This window comes from Podarcis tiliguerta (assembly GCF_965153285.1).
Source record: "Podarcis tiliguerta genome assembly, chromosome: 3".
Classification (NCBI taxonomy): Eukaryota; Metazoa; Chordata; class Lepidosauria; order Squamata; family Lacertidae; genus Podarcis; species Podarcis tiliguerta.
In genome coordinates this window covers 24,408,340-24,426,302 of record NC_139536.1, presented here as the reverse complement: position 1 = coordinate 24,426,302, position 17,963 = coordinate 24,408,340, and the positions used below count along the sequence as shown (strand labels likewise).

Genomic DNA, 17,963 nt, shown 5'->3' with positions numbered 1-17,963 from the left:
TGTGGGCACAGGATTCTTACCACATGCTAAGTATGGTTGACTTGCCCTTTGCTAGGTTTTGTAGCTGCTTACTTCGGCCATCTTGCTTTCTAATGTCTGGATTTAAAACAGAGTAATAAAAATGCAGATGAGCTTCTTGAATAGAGGCCTGTGACAGTGAGACTAATGGACTTTGGGGTATGTTATAAACTCTTCCTTCTGGTAACGCTAACATCAAATGATGGAAAGGGGAGCTTTTTGAATTCAGCAGACATTCTGTTCATTATCATGAGCTGCTATATGAAATAGACTGAGTATCTTATTTATCGGCATATAAAAGGGGCCTGAGAAATTCCCAGAAATGGGAAATTATGGCAGGATTAACCAACAATTCCTTTTCTAATAGGAAGACTAAAGCACTTGAGGTATTTTCGTTCAGAAGAAAGATAAACGAGGGTTCATCTGTGCTTTTGTTTGTCTCGTGATTTCAAGTCATGGGCTCTAAGAGGTTTTCCTTTTGTCCTGCTACTTTCTCTGGGAAAACCCACTGTTTACTGTCAAATTGGAATCAGGCTTTCGGAAGTGTGGCTGACACCATAGTGGGACATGAAATAGAGATCTAAAACGAAAAATGGTGTGGCGAGGGGGAAAGACAGGCTTTTATTCAGTGCTAGTACCACACAGTATACAAACTGAAATTAATTGACAGGACTAAGGGTGGCTTTAAAGGAGGATTTCACCAACTGGAGGCAGAAATGATGGGAAAGGAGAGAGGAAGAGTGCTCTTGTGCTCAGATCTGGCTTGTGGATTTCCCCCAGGCATCTGGGTGGCCACTGCAAGAACAGGATGCTGGACTAGGTGGGCCACTGGCCTGATCCAGCAAGCTCTTATTGTTTTCTTATCTACGGTCACGTCCATGCCATACATTTCAAAAACAGAAGTTTTGAACACAGCTCAGAATCTCACACTTTGCATGCAGAAGGATCGAAGTTCAGTCCCCGACATCTTTGGGTGAAAGGAAAGTAGGAGGTCAGGTGAAAGACCTTGCCAGACACCCAGGTCTGGGTGCCAAAGACCAATCAGATTGCAGCGGTGAGCCTGACCCTGGGGGCCTGGATGGCTCAGTTGATTGGAGTGTGGTGCTGATAATGCCAAGGTTGCAGGTTTGATCCCCATATGGGGCAGCTGCCCATTCCTGCATTGCAGGGGGTTGGACGAGATGATTCCCAGAGTCCCTTCTAACTCTACAATTCTATGATTCTATGACCCAGTAAGGCAGCCATGCTGTCCTTTAGCTCATTATCAATACTAGAGACATGAGAAATCCCACTGAGATATTTCATTAGGCTTATAATTCTCTTTTGGCTTCCCTTTCAATGACTCTGATATTTCACCTGAGCAGGAGCCTCCAAATTCTCTCTGAACTTCAGCTGAGGCAGAATTGTGATGCCAGCTTTAATATGCATACCTGGTGGCTCACAGTGTTTCTGATTTCTTAGCTACTGCCACCTCTGCACAAGAAAGCTGAATACACATTCATTTTGCACCAGGCACCCCAGTGCAATGTGTGTGTTTTTTAAAAAATTGAAAGAGCTGGACTGAAATCATCTCATTTGCTCAGTTTTTACTTTTTTTCCTTCCATGTGCCCTCTTCGCAGTATTTGGGGTGGGGTAGGAAGGGCAGTCATTTCAAACTCTCTTTCACAGGAAACACTTAAATCACTTCTTTCGAAGATACAAACATTAGGAGCAGAGGGGGAAAGAGAAAACCCATAATTCAGAAATTTTCCACAGTAAATGTACATCTGGATTAAATTGGGAAGGGTAGAGATATGGAATGTGTGGATGCTGGAAACAGTGGCATACAATAGCAGCATCAGTCCCATGGTAAACACTCTTGTGGAAGCACGTTTGGTTTCTAAAACTTCCACCACCCTCAGCCATTTAACAGTCTCCCACTCCCATGATTTTTGTTGTTGGTAAAAGCATTAGTAATTCACCCTTCATCCCTAAAATATCAGAGGTTGGTGCTATATGGGGCTTTATAAAATAACCAACTATTCAATAAAACAATATCAAACTCCCAAACACACCAACAAGATAAACTATGAAACAATTCTACCCTTACATGCAATGCAATTCTGTTTATCTCTCTTCCTTCCAAGCCACCTTTTCTCCATGACTTAACCTCTTAGTCCTCCAGACCTCTGAAAAGCATGCCTGTTCTTCCCATTACCATTTTTCTCACATTCCCTTGTACTGAATTTTCAATTGTAGACACCTCAGGGCAACAGCTTAACATTTTGCTCGTTATTCTGTAAGGCAATGGTCACACCGATGGTGTTCACGTAAGTGAATATAAATCATCATTGGGACACAACAGCATAACCGATTTGGAAAGGCGAGTTGAGATGATGCGTCGCTGGATCTAGGAAGCTCCATTGCCCACGCAAGGACTTCCCAAGTTCAGAAACAAGGCTATAAATAGGGTAATTATTAAATGGAGGTTTATTTGTTTATTTAGGTAGGCTATGTTTAGACCACCTTATCCTAGGATCTCTGGGCAGGCCACAAAGAAAATCAATAAAATGACAAAGTCTCCATTTAAAACACATATTCCAAAGAAAATGCAATTAAAAACAACATATCTGCAGTATCAAATAACAAAGGCCTGGACAACAAAGGCATCTGAATTTGAGTGATGAATTTGCCTTCTATGTGTCCCACCATAGAAAATGTCTATCCATGTGGCACTGCCAAGCATACAGTTCCCAGTGATGGTACATTAAGGAGAACTTCCTTGGAAGATCTCAGCTCATGGGCAGGAACATAGAGAGAGGGGCTCTCCTTCAAGTATAGAGGTCCTAAGTCATTTGGGGCTGAATATGTTATTTGTAAAAGGCTGGGTTGTAGTCACTGGGCTACCTCTGCCCCTGCTGGAGGGAGGGGTTGAGGCAATTTTCACAATTTCCTGTGCCCTTGAATACTGCTCTGCCATGTTGGGGCACCCTCTGGGAAAATGTAACAGTCAGTGTAGGAAGCAGGAGAGGGAATGGGGAAAACTGGACCACCAACTCCTTCTTCCAGTGGGAGACTTAGGAACATAGGAAGCTGCCTTGTACTGAGTCAGACCATTGGTCCACCCAGCTCAGTGCTGTCTACACTGACTAGCAGAGGTTCTCTGGGATTTGGGGCAGGAGCCTCTCCCAATCCTACCTGGAGAGGCCAGGGATTGAACCCTGGACCTTCTGCTTGCAAGGCAGATGCTCTGCCACTGAGCTATGGCCCTTTCTTAAGCAGAATGAGCTATTCCATCTGGATTAGAGAGGGATGAATCTGTCACATGTCTCATTTTACCTAAGCTGAGTTCAGCTCGCCCACATCCGTGTGTGAAGTTGTCTTTTAAAAGCCTGCACACACAAAACTATGCATTTTATGAGCATTTCTCATCCATATGCAATTTTGCGTGCAATTTTCCTAATGTGTGCATTTTGTGAGTCATTTTCCATCACAGAATGCCATTTTGTACATTATTTCCACTAATGGGTGCATTTTTGTGCACCATTTTGATTGGAAAACTGTGTCACAAAATTCAGTTCGCTTACTGGCTTAGGAAGCGTACACTTCTCCCCCATCCTCACCTAGAAAATGCTCTAAATTAGAGTGATGTGAATCTTTATCCTTTCTGTACCGTGGTGGAGAGGGAAAACCGTCAGATCCCGACCGCACGTACAAAGTCACCCTGCAGCTTCCAGCAGAACTGGCGCTGTATCTTCTTATGCCATTGCTACTTTATGCATGGCTTTTGCGTTGAGATGTGTACGAAGTGTTTGCAAAGATGAAAAACTCTCATTTCCCATTTGGCAGCTCTAACTGCCAAGTTCACCTGCCTCTCTAAACGGCAGAAATTAGCAAAGCTATTTGTTTGTGTGCCTGCCCAGCATCGAGGAGAATACCAAGTAGGGTTAGCATCATCAGGGAAACATAACGCCTCATTATTTTGTGTGCCTGTTATAACTCTCTTAATATAAATATACCTCTTGGACATGTGTTTATTTATTTGTTTAGCTGCTTGTTGTTGTTTTTAATTAACATCTATAACACAAAAGTTATTTCTTACTGGTACTAACGTTTTGTTAGCTAAAATTATGAGGAACTAGTAATCATAACTCGGCTCATAACTCCCGAGGGGCAGAGTTCAATTATGTGCCTGATAAGTGGCTGCATTATCACTTGTTGACTTGGATGTATTTAAAGAAGGATGGGGGGGGGATCATGGAGGATAAACCTATCAATGGCTACTAGCCATTAATCAGGACGCAGGTGGCGCTGTGATCTAAACCACTGAGCCTCTTGGGCTTGCTGATTGGAAGGTTGGCGGTTCGAATCCCCGCAATGGGGTGAGCTCCCGTTGCTTCTGCCAACCTAGCAGTTTGAAAGCACGCCAGTGCAAATAGATAAATAGGTACAGCTGTGGCGGGAAGGTAAACAGTGTTTCCGTGTGTTCTGGTTTCTGTCACGGTGTTCCATTGCACCAGAAGTGGTTTAGCCATGCTGGCCACATGACCTGGAAAGCTGTCTGTGGACAAACGTCAGCTCCCTCGGCCTGAAAGTGAGATGAGCACCGCAACCCCATAGTCACCTTTGACTGGGGTCCTTTACCTTTACCTTACCTTACTAGCCATGATGACTGGGTTCTGCCCCCACTCTCAGAGGCACTCTGGATACAAGTTGCTGAGCATTGCAGTTGGGAAGAACGGGATGCTCGGCTAGATGAGCCATTGACCTGATCCAAAAGGGGTGTCGTGGTGGTCTTATGCCCCAGGTGGCTGCCAAGGGTAGCCCTTTCAAAGAGGCTTTCCTTCAACAACAACAGATCTCAATAGCCTTTTTACCTCAATGCAGAAACCTTGGTTAACCAACTCCTTGAGCTCAGAAATGGTGATGAGGTTTCAGGAGGAAGTTGAGGGAAAGCCATGCTACAAATTAAGGGGGTTTAGTAGCAGAAGGAAAGGGAACAGGTGAGAAGGGGAGCAAGTCCACAGTGATGAGTAAAGCAAGGGTGGCAGAACTGCAGCTGTGTAATATAATCTGTGGCCTGAGGGACATGAAGTTGTGAGCCATATGAAGGCTGTTTCCCTGGTGGGCCTTGCCCAGATCATGGGATGATTGTTCATACTAGGGCCAATTGTCCCTGTGAAGCAGGGTGTGTGTGTCTCTCTCTTTGTGTGTGTGTACAGACTGAAAGCAGTGGTGCAACTCAGATGACTCACCATCGGCACCTGCTGATGACTCACGCCATCCGCACCTGCTGATGATGTCACTGCTCAAATAGGGAATAGAGAGCCCCGCCATAATGGATTTGTTTTTTTATGGTCGCTATCTACATTAGTAGCAAATAAACTGGACCTGAACAGTGAATAACCTTGTGTGGCCTGGATTAATGAAGGAGTCACACCTGGTCAAGGGCAACATCTGTAAAGATCTTGCTGCAATATTCAGTCCCTGATTTTTGTCATCACTGCTATCACAGGTAGGGCTGTTCATAGAGCCAGATGCAGCAGCAAATGTGAATTTAACTTTGGTTTCTACACACACCCTTCCATCCTCCATCCAGGCAAACAAGAGGCATTAGTAGAGTTCACGGACTCATTGCTCCCATGCAAAAACACTCAGGGAAGGTGCAAAGCAGGTGAGGGATGTGGCCTGAGTGAGCCCCAGGAGCAGGCAGAGAGGCCTGGCATTTGGCCCTGAGTCTGAAGTTCCCAACCCCTGATCTAGAACTGATGTTCCCATTGAAATGGAAATCTGAGTGCACAGGGTGGGTTTCCTTGTGACATTAGGAATGAATGGAACGGACACACACACACACACACACACACACACACCACCACCACTTTTCTTGCTCAGCGCAAGCCTTTTCATGGAGTACTAGAGCGTGAAAAGCTGGCTGAGAGCCAGCCACTCCCCCCTGACTGCTCTTATCTAAGAAACACACAAACCTTCTAAGCGAGGGTTATGTTCAAAGAGAGGCCTGGCTGCTATTTGAAGGCCTCTGGGGATTTATGTGGTTCCACCCATACAATCAGCCTAGAGAAACTGGTGTTTAAGTCTATTAATTCTCACCTCTATCCACAATCCTTGCATTGACTTTGAGTTTGTGTAAGAGATGGAGTAAAGTGAAAGGTAACAAGCAGCTCAATGCAATAGCACTACTGTCTTGTAGAGTGATCATATTGTTGTGTAATACTGCATTTAGGGATGTGCTAGATAGTGTCCACATGTGGAATGCTAGGCACATCTGAATAACAACAAAAATCCCTCTCTGAATCATACGTCAGCTGCCTGGGATAATCTGCTCATGTATATTTATGGGAAAGGTCCATAGCTCAGGAGCGGAGCATCTGCTATGCATGCAGGAGGTCCCAGGTTCAAGTTCCTGGCCTCTCTCGGCAGGGCTGGGACTGTCCCCTGCCTGAACCCTTGGAGATCGGCTGCCAGTCATTTTTTTTTTTTTTTTAATTGATATTTATTAAGTTTTCATAGTATAATATAAGCCAAACATAACACAGAAACAACAAGACAACAACAACAAAGATACAATAAAGAAAAAAAAAGAAAAAAAACACCTTAACACATAACAAAAAACTAACATATAATATGACAACGGTTAAAAACAACTTCACTTTTCAAAATAGATCTTGCATTAGCTTTTTCCTGGACTTCCCCGTACCTCCCTCCTTTGTATTCCATTTCCATTGTTCGATCAGCAAATCCTTTCCCTCTTTTACTTTCATCTCCCTTCTTATCTTAATATTTTGGCTTTACCCTTCCCTCTCTTTTACACTATTTTTCCCATTTACTTCTTCGTTTTTTACAGAAAGCCCCTTAATCAAAATCCAACATCGTTCTAACATTCATTAATTTTGCAATATTTCTGTAAATAATCCTTAAATTTCTTCCAATCTTCTTCCACCTGATCTTCTCCCTGGTCTCGAATTCTGCCGGTCATTTCTGCCAGTTCCATGTAGTCTATCACCTTCATCTGCCATTCTTCCACGGTGGGTAGTTCTTGGGTCTTCCAATACTGCGCAATCAGCATTCTTGCTGCTGTTGTGGCATACATAAAAAAGGTTCTGTCCTTTCTTGGCACCAATTGGCCGACCATGCCCAGGAGAAAGGCCTCCGGTTTCTTGAGGAAAGTATATTTAAATACTTTTTTCATTTCATTATAGATCATTTCCCAAAAGGCCTTAATCCTTGGGCACGTCCACCAAAGGTGAAAGAATGTACCTTCTGTTTCTTTACATTTCCAACATTTATTATCAGGCAACTTATAAATTTTTGCTAGCTTGACTGGTGTCATGTACCACCTGTATATCATTTTCATAATATTCTCTCTTAAGGCACTACATGCCGTGAATTTCATACCGGTGGTCCATAACTGTTCCCAGTCAGCCATCATTATATTATGTCCAACATCCTGTGCCCATTTGATCATAGCAGATTTTACTGTTTCGTCCTGCGTATTCCATTTCAACAGCAAGTTATACATTCTTGACAAAGTCTTAGTTTTGGACTCTAACAGTTCTGTTTCCAATTTTGATTTTTCCACCTGGAAGCCCACTTTCCTATCTAGTTTATATGCCTCCATTATTTGGTGATAGTGAAGCCAGTCACGCACTTTATTTTTTAGCTTCTCAAAACTCTGTATTTTCCATTTTTCTCCATCTTGTTCTAAAATCTCCCAATATTTCGGCCATTTGTCCTCCATATTAAGCTTTTTAAGGGCCTTCGCTTCCATTGGTGACAACCACCTTGGAGTTTTGCTCTCAAGTAGATCTTTATACCTTATCCAGACGTTAAACAATGCTTTCCTTACAATGTGGATCTTAAACATTCTATGCACTTTAACCTTCTCATACCATAGATATGCATGCCAGCCAAAAGCATTATTAAACCCTTCTAAGTCCAAAATATCAGTATTTTCCAGAAGTAGCCATTCTTTCAGCCAGCAAAAAGCTGCTGATTCATAGTAAATTTTCAGGTCTGGCAGGGCAAAGCCTCCTCTTTCTTTTGCATCTGTTAATATTTTAAATTTTATTCTTGGCTTTTTGCCCTGCCAGACAAATCTGGAGATATCTTTCTGCCACTTCTTAAAGCAGTCCATTTTATCAATAATTTGCAGTGTTTGGAACAGAAATAACATTCTCGGCAATACATTCATTTTTATCACAGCAATACGACCTAACAATGATAGCTTCAGATTTGACCAGATTTCCAAATCCCTTTTCACCTCCGACCAGCATTTTTCATAATTATCTTTAAACAGGTTCCCATTCTTAGATGTCATATTAATCCCCAAATACTTCACCTTCTTAACCACAGTCAAACCTGTCTCCTTCTGAAACCTTTCTCTCTCCTTTTCAGTTAAATTTTTCTCCAGAACCTTTGTTTTTAATTTGTTTAATTTAAATCCTGCCACTTGACCAAATTCTTCAATCAGTTCTAAGACCCTTTTAGTACTAGTTTCTGGCTCCTGCAATGTCAATTTTTAGTCTTTGGTGCCATACTTCTAGTAATCCATATTTGGTCAATTCTTGTCCATGTCATTTTGGCTTCAGAAAAGAAGGTTCCCTCTCTTTCTAGGGGATTCTTTGTTCTCCAAATATCAATCAAATCCAAGTTATCCGTCAGTTCAAAAAAAGTCTTTGGTAATCTACCATCTTTAGTAATTACCTGCCTCTGTGCTTTATCCATGTTCGTAGAAACCACACCGTTCATATCTCCCATCAGGATAACATTATAGTCCAGATAATCTGTCAAAATGTCATGCAACTTCTTAAAGAATTCTGATTTCCCTTCATTTGGTGCATAAACCCCTACTATCAAAAATTTCTCTCCATGTGTTTGAATTTCAATCACCACATATCTTCCTTGGTCATCTTTAAAAATAAATTTTGGTGATAGGCTCTCCTTTGCGTAGATCACCACTCCTCTTTTCTTCACTCTGTCCGATGATATAAATTCTTGGCCTAATCTTTTATTAATTAGTAGTTTCCTGTGTAGCCTAGTCACGTGAGTTTCCTGCAAACAAATCAAGTCCACTTGTTCCTTTTTTAACAAATGAAAAACCTGTTTCTTTTTTCGAGGGGAGTTCAGTCCATTACAATTCCAACTTAATAGTTGCAAAGACATATTGTAGTTATTCTCCCACTCCTCCTACTGCTCCCAAGACTTCTTCCTCTTCTGTCAATGGTGCCGCCTTCCCCAAATTGTCCACTCCAAAAAGGATTCTTGCTCTGTCTATTATTCCTCTCCCTGGGACTCGTTGCTCCTTCCCAAGACCCTTCTGCAGGTCCTCACCGTAGTCCTTTATGAATCTGTCTTTGTCATCCACTGACTTTATCTTTATCTTTTTGCCTTTAAAGCTAAAAGATAAACCTTGTGGGAATTCCCACCTGAAGGCAATGTTGTTACTCTTCAGTAGGGCCACCAAGTCTCTGTAGTTAGCTCTGAGCTCCAAAAGAAATTTGGGAATATCCTTAAAAATTTCCACTTTAAAATGGTGTATCTTCAGGGCCTTCTCAAAGTGGAGGCCCAAAATCCTGTCTCTCTCCTCTTTCGTCCTTAGAGTAATCAGACAGTCTCTCACTTTGTTCTTCCTCCCTCCTCTTCCTAGCCTGAAAGCACTCACAATTTTAAATTCTTCTTTTTCCAAATCCAAGTTCCAAAAGTCTGCAAATTCCTTCATAAGAAAGTCACTTAATTTGTCTTGTTCAAGTTCAGGCACAGATCTTAATCTAAGATTAGTCGCCTTGTCTCTCAGGTCATACATAGACAGTGTTAGCCTGTGGTCCACCAGCTGTCTATGTATCGTTGGTATCTCTTGTCTTACCTCTTGTCTTGTAGCCTCAGCAACCACTTTCGCTTCCTCTGCTATTTTTCTAGCAGCAGTTGATTCCTGTAATACTTTCTCAATTTTTTCAGTATTAATCGTCACTTTCTGGCCCAAAGTATTGATACTTGCAGTATTCTGATCAATTTTGCATGAAGCATCTACCACCTTTTTATTTGTTTGGGCTACTTCCAAAGTTAGATTTTTCAAAGACTCCTGGACATTGTCCAAGGTTTCCTGAATTTTAACCAGTCCTGCAGCCAAAACTTCTTCCGTGGACATGCCTTTAGCTTTAGTCTGCGGTGGAGCTCCCCCTGAAGGGCCAGATACTGATGCTCTTCTTTTTTCAAAAGATTTGCCCGACCTTGTTATTCTTTCCTGAGGCTCCAGCTTCTCTGCCATACCACAGCACCAGATTAATTCAAGGTCAGATCACAGCTGTGTAAATCCAAGAGTAAAACTCAGTTCCGCAGAAGCATAAACAGTGGAGATTCAGCAGAAACATAAACAATGGAAAATTCCTCTGGATCAGTTCAATAGTAACAGTTACTAGCCTCCACTAGGGGGACACAGTTCATTTGTTGCCTCCGTTAAAATATTTCTCCTTCCTCTGTGCCCCCCCTTCTTCTATAAAATTTAACAGTATCAATATTCACTTTAGTCCCAGGCAGAAACACGATATCCCTTCTTACGAAAAAAAGAAGGTCTCCAGCAACCTGTTCCCAGGCATCAGATCGGCAGTTTTAAGTCCAATTAGCCTCCTTCACTGCAGGGAATCAGTCCTTTAATTCTCCCCCCTCTTCCCCTGCAATTGAGGAGGGGGAGTCTTCTGCTTTGATGTTAGATTTTTAGATCTTATTTCCAAAACGTCTTTTTACACGGCTCAAAGTTCTCAGTCTCTTTGCTTTCAGATTATATACAATGGCGGAAGGCAGACTCCCTTTTTATACCTTTCCGCTTCGGATCCCAATTAGTTTTAATTTTTTGACTTCAAAGTTCTTTCTTCCCCCTACTCACGGCTGGGAGTTTCTTTAAATCCAGATTTTCAAAGAAGAAATCAGCGCTCTCCGGAGAACGGCTGTGCAGCTTCACTCTGAAGAAGTAGCAGTCGACTCACAGCACCGCACCTCCCCCTCTTCGCTCCAGAGCCCGTAACTGAGCTCCTTCGTCAATTTGGGGGGGGCGCTAAGGTGCCCACCGAGTCCCACGTTCGCAGGCTTCCTCCGCCTGTGATTTCAAGGGTCCCCGCTTCGCTGGAGCGGATCCAACCCAGTTTCTTCAGAGCTACTCCCTCCGTAGATCAGAGGGAGTCCTCCGTCCTCCGCTGGCGCTGATCGGAAGTCTCGAGATCGGCTGCCAGTCAATGCAGACAAAATTAAGAAAGATGGATCAATGGTCTAGCTTAATATTAGGCAGAGTCCTACGCTTCTGTATCATGAGCTATTGAGCATGCAGAGTTATCAATTCAAATAACGAAAATGGATATCCTTTCCTACTCTGGTTCTCTAACCCTTAGTGTGATATATTTTTCCCCGTTGCAGATTGTATTCCGGAAGATTAGTGACGTCAAGCGAGAAGAAGAAGAGCGGATGAAAAGGAAGAACGAAGCCCCTTTAGTCTTGCCACCTGACCATCCAGTCCGCCGGCTTTTTCAAAGATTTAGGCAGCAGAAGGAGGCCCGGTTGGCTGCAGAAAGAGGCCGAGACGACTTGGATGTGGAGAAAGGCAACATTCTGGGAGACCACCCTTCACGCACTGTGGTTAAAGCTAGCATTGTCACCGTCAGGGAAAGCCCCGCAACGCCAATCACCTACCAGTCTGCTTCAACATCCGGGGTATCTGACCAGGCCAAGCTTCAAGCCCCGGCCTCAGACTACGTAGGGGCGAAGGTGGCAGGAGACTTTCCGAAGCGCAAAGGCTGGACAAAGTTCAAAGATGCCTGCGCAAAGGGAGAAGACTGGAACAAAGTCTCCAAGGCGGAATCCATGGAGACGCTGCCGGAGAGGACGAAAGTGGTGGGGGAAGCCACTCTGAAGAAGACCGACTCTTGCGACAGCGGCATCACGAAAAGCGACCTGCGCTTGGACAACGTGGGGGAGACGAGGAGTCCTCAGGACCGAAGTCCCGTCCTGGCAGAAGTCAAGCACTCGTTTTACCCCATCCCCGAACAGACTCTTCAGGCCACGATGCTGGAAGTGAAGCATGAGCTGAAGGAGGACATCAAAGCTTTAAACACAAAAATAACGAACATAGAAAAACAGCTTGCTGAGATACTAAGGATATTAGCCTCTAGAAGAAGCTCGCAATCACCACAGGAGTTGTACGAAATATCAAGGCCACAGTCTCCAGAATCAGAAAAAGACCTTTTTGGAGCAAGCTGAGGTGGTTCTTTTAAGCAGACGTCAACCAGATATCCCTGCAAAAACAACAAAACACCCACTTCAACATGTTTTAAGCGAAACATTTAATCTTTTCTTGATGAACTCCATTGAGGGGCCAATCCGTTAACCATGTTCTCCCCTCTCTCTAAATGGTATAGTAACAGGAATTGCAACCTCATGTCGAGATGGCAGCTGACTCTGAAGTCTTTTTGACAGCAAGGGTACAGTTTATAATGTTTATTTTCCCCCTCCTCCTTCGTCAGTGCATCCTTTACCCCTCAAATTGACTTTTGTTACATAAAAAAAGAAAGAAAGAAAAAAGACATTAATAGAAAACTAAGTCATATGTTAAGCCCAGTTCATATACTTACCTGCCTGTTGGAACTTTTTGACATGGTGTTTATTCCTGGGCAAATTCTCCCTCCACATGTCAAATAGTATCTGACACAGGGGCTTCACGTGTGAATGAACAAGCGAAGGCCCCCTTTTGAAGGGGAAGAATCATGTCAATCAGGCGTTCACGTGAATGAACCTGCATGTTAACATTAAACTGACTGCATTCATACCATACGTTGAGCTTTGAAGAGTTATGACTTCCCCCAAATAATTCTGGGAGTAAGGGTGCCTGAGAGTTTTCAGAGACCCCTATTTCCTTCACAGAACTGCAATTCTCAGAGGGGTTTAGCCAGCAATCCCTTTTCACAGGTAATACTGGGGATTATAGCTCTGTTAGGTGGCTCCTAACAGATCTTAACAAACAGCTCCCAGGATCCTTTGGGGGAAAGCCATGACTGCTTAAAGTGGTCTCATGGTGCTTTCAATGTGTGGTGTGATTGTGGTCCATATGCATGTGTGCTGGTGTGGAAATCAGGGAGAGAAAGAGTTCCAACATTTTTATTACAAGAGGACCCACAACTGTAGGAAACACTTCAGGTTTCCACAGCCTGGTGCCCTCCAAGTGTCTTAGACTACAACTCCCATCAGCCCCAGCCAGCAACATTGTACTGACTGGGGCTCATGGGAGTTGTAGTCCAAAATATCTGGAGGACACCAGAGTACAGAAAGTGGAAGTACATGAACTGGGCTCCTTTCAAGCTTTGGATCTTGAACATGACTTTACATTGCCAGCTTGCTGAGTAAGATCTCACCAGTGTGAAATGGTTTAGCAAGTCCCTTCGCCTTCCTCCTTTTATGTCTGTATAGCCTTTATAGATCATGTGAAATGGCGAGGTTTCACATGGTGGTGATAATGAGGTGGTCCAGAAAAGGGAGCAAAAGGTGGACTTCCTTATCAAAGTACGTAGTGTGTATTTTCACATACGATTCGTAGGTGCCATAATTTATTGCCACCTGGTGGTAGAAAAATCTCAGATTTGGGTTGATCTCACCTAACGGCAAAGAAACATGAAACTGCGAGGTGGAGTATCCCTGTCATCAAAAATATTTGGAGTTTTTAAAAAAGAGGCCTTCCACACTAACGTGTGTTTGTGATTTTATAAACAAACTCCTGCCCCCACCCCAATGAAAAATTTATATTTTGTGCTCATGACGTTGTTTTGAACTCTCCACTTTGCCTTTTGAGTTTCCTTTAAACAAGATATATGCCAAAGGATGCTGAACTATGTATACATTAAGACCAATGATGCACACCAACCATTCCGATGTATTTTCTCATTGTAATGGTCCCCGGTACCTTAGGGAGATAGATTGCGCTGTTCTGTCTCTTATCTCATATTCTAAGCTAATGCTGTCTCCCTTGAAATGTATTTGTCTTGAGGAAGACTAACTAGGGCACCTGTAGAAGTAAAAGCAGGTGGAGAAAGAAATTGCTTGCATTAAGGAAAACTCTATTGTACCAAAGGATGCTGCACCAAGGAGACAGTGAAAATTGCTTAACAGAGAAAGACTGCGTTGCTAGTGGGCTAGCGGACTTGGGGAACCCTCCACATGTTAACAGCCTCCCACAATCCTTGGCCATTGGCCATATTTGCTAGGGCTGATGGGATCTGTTTCAGTCACATCGGAGCAGGGAAGTGGTACCACGTCCTCATGATCACAATTGCCATGGAAGAATAATGCTGCAAAGTGCTGAATCTAAGCTGACCTGCAGTTTAACGTTCAGAGATATATTGTTTGGACTATTTTTAATTGAAAGAGCTGTTCATCAGTGATGCAGACTTCCTTTCCAAGATGGGGACCGGATCCTGAGAACTGCGGATGGTGCCCAGCTCATGGAAATCAAATTAGTCCCAACAAATTACTTACATCCACTGATTTCAATGAGTCTGCTCTGAGTATTAGTCTCTGTCTGCGCTACCCATTTGAAGCGCTTTGATACCACTTTACAGAGCTGTGGCTTCCCCCCAAAATAATCCTGGGAAGTAAAGTTTGTTAAGGGCATTGAGAGTTCCCCTCACAGAGCTACAATTTTCAGAGTGGCTTAACAATCAGTCACAGGGAACTGTGGGCACTTTGGCTCTGTGGGGGAAATAGAGGTTCTGCTAACAACTCTCAGCACATTTAACCAACTGCATTTCCCAGGATTCTTTGGGTTAGGCCATGATTGTTTAAAGTGATATGATACTACTTTAAACATAGAGTGCAGGTGGGGTCAGTGCTGTGAGTCAGACTACACTCTCTGTGCTAAACTCCCTTTCCCAAAGTAGCACCTCTCTGTGCCATTTACCATATTTTGTGCCCCCATCAAAAGCACAGCAGTATTGCAGATATCCTCGAGTGCAATGCTGCTTCTGAGGAATAGCAGCAGGAGAATCTGCTGGGGCTTCAAAAGAAAAAAGTCCTGCGCACCAAAACGGGTGCTTTGAATCCCAGCCGCGGTCTTTGCATATGGTTTTGATTGCCGTTAAACTGCAGGGATGCAGAGAGAGCATTTGCTCTCATCTTCATAATTATTAGGGACAAAAATAGAAAGCGATTCCAATAATACACAGTACATAAAGCTCAGCAGTTAGTAACTCTGCTGCAGTGCTGAGAAGCAGCTCTGGAGGACGTTAGTTCCTTAAGATTAATTTCTTTCAGACAAAGGCAATCACGGACTGCTGCGTGGGAAAGCTGGTGCCATTTTGCTTAGTTTATCCCACAGGATGTTTATAGCTTGCACAAAGTCATAAATTCCAGGGCCGCAGTGTTTACTTGGCTAATCAGTTAGGTGGATTGATTAAAAACCTTTAAATTAATTAACCTTTCCATGAATTGGCAGTGGTTTGTCAAAAAAGGAAGGAAGGAAGGAAGGAAGGAAGGAAGGAAGGAAGGAAGGAAGGAAGGAAGAAAGAAAGAAAGAAAGAAAGAAAGAAAGAAAGAAAGAAAGAAAGAAAGAAAGAAGCTTGGAGCAGATTTCTGTTCATGGATTGAGGTGGCCCCACCAATTTACTTCTTGCTATAGTCTTGTGTGCTTTTCTTCTGAGCCCCTTCTGAAGGTCTGTGATCCTATGAGGTGATGTGGCATTCAGGGCTGTAGCTGGAAGGAAGAGTCAAGGAACACACACACACACACACACACTGGTTCACATGGGAGTGCCTTCCGCTTGCACAAGAAGCACTTTTGAGTCCAGCAAATGCATTTATTTTGAACACTGACATTTGCAAAAACCACAAAGGCAGGTCCAGTTTGGGAAGAACACATGCCTCGTTCTGTGATACTACTTATGTGACACATCTAAGCACCGTTCCAAAATGAAAGAAAGCAGGGTTTATTTTCCTCCCTTCAAATCTATTGTTTATCCATATGAAAATGTCTGCAGATTTATTTCATTACTCCCTCAATGAAAAGCCATATGTTTGAACAGGGTGACAGGATTAATAAGTTTGTCTGATTTTGTGTACCAAAGTGTATTAAGTGAAAGGCTTTAAGTGGATAACCAACAAATAGTTTTCTTTGCTTGATGCTTGGATTTAATACATCTATATACAGGTGTGTGAGAGAAGGTGTTAGAGAAGGGGAGGGAGAAACTCTATAGGCTTATAATATAGGGTAGTGGCCATATCCCAGTGGTAGAGAAGATGCTTTGCACGTAAAAGGTTCCAGATTCAGTCCCCAGCATCTCCAGGTAAAAGATCTCCATTAGAACCATGTGGACCGGCTGTCAATCAGTGTAGACAATACTGAGGTAGATGGACCAATGGTCTGATTTTGTGTAAAGCAGTTTCCCATGTTCCACTTTGCAGTGCCAGAATTTCAGGATTTAAGATTCCAAGGGCATCCACTCCAGAATGATATGAAAAACTGATTTCCTATTCTGCAAAGGTATGCAGCGGATAGAATAGCCGAGGAAGCAGAAAGCACTTTCTGTTGAATTAAGCTTATTTTTCCAAATGAGTACATCATTAGATTCTAATGTTTCCTTCGTGCCAACCTGATGTGCTTGCAAGATCTCGGCTGCAAGGCCCCACCATTGCCAGAGAGTCTTGCTTTTGCAATAGCCCTTCCTCACATTGCTATCCTTTATTCGCTTACACTAGAGACTCCATCATTGCAGTCCAGTGTTGTTTCTTCAGGTCTGCTTTCTGCAGCACCAAGCGGTTAAAGGCTGCTGTTGTCTTTCATTAAAAGCTGCCCCTTGCACCTCTTGCAGCTTTTATTGCTTTGTGCCCAGCTGGTAGAGCATGAGACTCTTAATCTCAGGGTCATGGCCTCGAGCCCCATGTTGGGCAAAAGATTCCTGCATTGCAGGGAGTTGGACTATGTGACTCTTGTGGTCCCTTCCAATTCTGCAATTTGGTGATTCTATGAGTGCCCTATCTATCTGTCTACTTGTCAAGTCAAGTTATTTACATTTAGCAATACATCTGGTAACAGCCCTCACCTCCTCTAGTACTGCCACAAGAAGGAAAACAGAACCATAGTTTATTGTTCTGCCCAACCTAGGAACTTTGGTTATTGCTTCTTGTGCGAAACAAGCTAGGGATCATTAACCACAATCTGATGTTAGCTTGCATCTGTAAAACATAGTTAATGCTAATAACTATGAGATATAACCGAGAAAGTCCCCTGGGTGTGCTGGAGGAGGAGAGAGGAGGAGGAGGAGCTCCTAAACCTGAGGCCCATGCATGTAATGCTGAACTATGCATACCATAAAGAGATGCAGCATCTCACTGAGGGGAAAAAAAACACCCAACCAGTAAAGGAGGCAGAAGCTGCAAGATGGAAGCTACTAATTAACCTTACAGGGGACCTTTGCAGAATGGGACTTACTTGAGAATAAGCTCTTGGCCATGGCAAAGGATGTGACTGGATAATATCATGTTATATTAAGTACCACTTGAACCGGTTTTAATTGCACTTCCAGTTCACTGCAGAAAAGCAGTGTCTAAGCAATGCTAAAGATCCCCAATGTGGAATCAAGCGACTACAGGTAAACTTTCAAGGCAAATTCAAGAACCAACCAATTAACACAGATCAATACAACATGTGCCCTGCCTAGCCGAATACAGTCCACCAGCCATAAAATGTTTCCTGCCAGGGGCTTAATAAACATATTGCAATCTCTCAGATTCTTGACAAGCCACACAGGGGCTGAGAGAAAATGGCCCCTCAGAATTCTCCATGCCTTTGTTGGCAGCAAAAGGCAGGGAATTTCACTGAATATTCTTCAGGCCAGGGCTGAAATTATTTTAACAGTTTAAAATGAACTTGGAAAAGATTGAACAAACAACAACAACAACAATCAGAAAATTATTTCCTGTG

At 43.2% G+C, this 17,963-nt stretch overlaps 1 protein-coding gene across 4 annotated transcripts in view; it reads left to right on the top strand.

The window, feature by feature from the left end:
• KCNH1 (potassium voltage-gated channel subfamily H member 1) overlaps positions 1-17,963 on the top strand; it is a 236,755-nt gene that overhangs the window by 213,232 nt on the left and 5,560 nt on the right. For all 4 annotated transcript variants that reach the window (XM_083433006.1, XM_083433005.1, XM_083433004.1 and 1 more), the window contains exon 11: positions 11,420-12,480. In XM_083433006.1, the coding sequence (XP_083289132.1) occupies positions 11,420-12,259 (840 nt within the window). In that variant the 3' untranslated portion in view covers positions 12,260-12,480. The remainder of the gene's footprint in view (positions 1-11,419; positions 12,481-17,963) is intronic.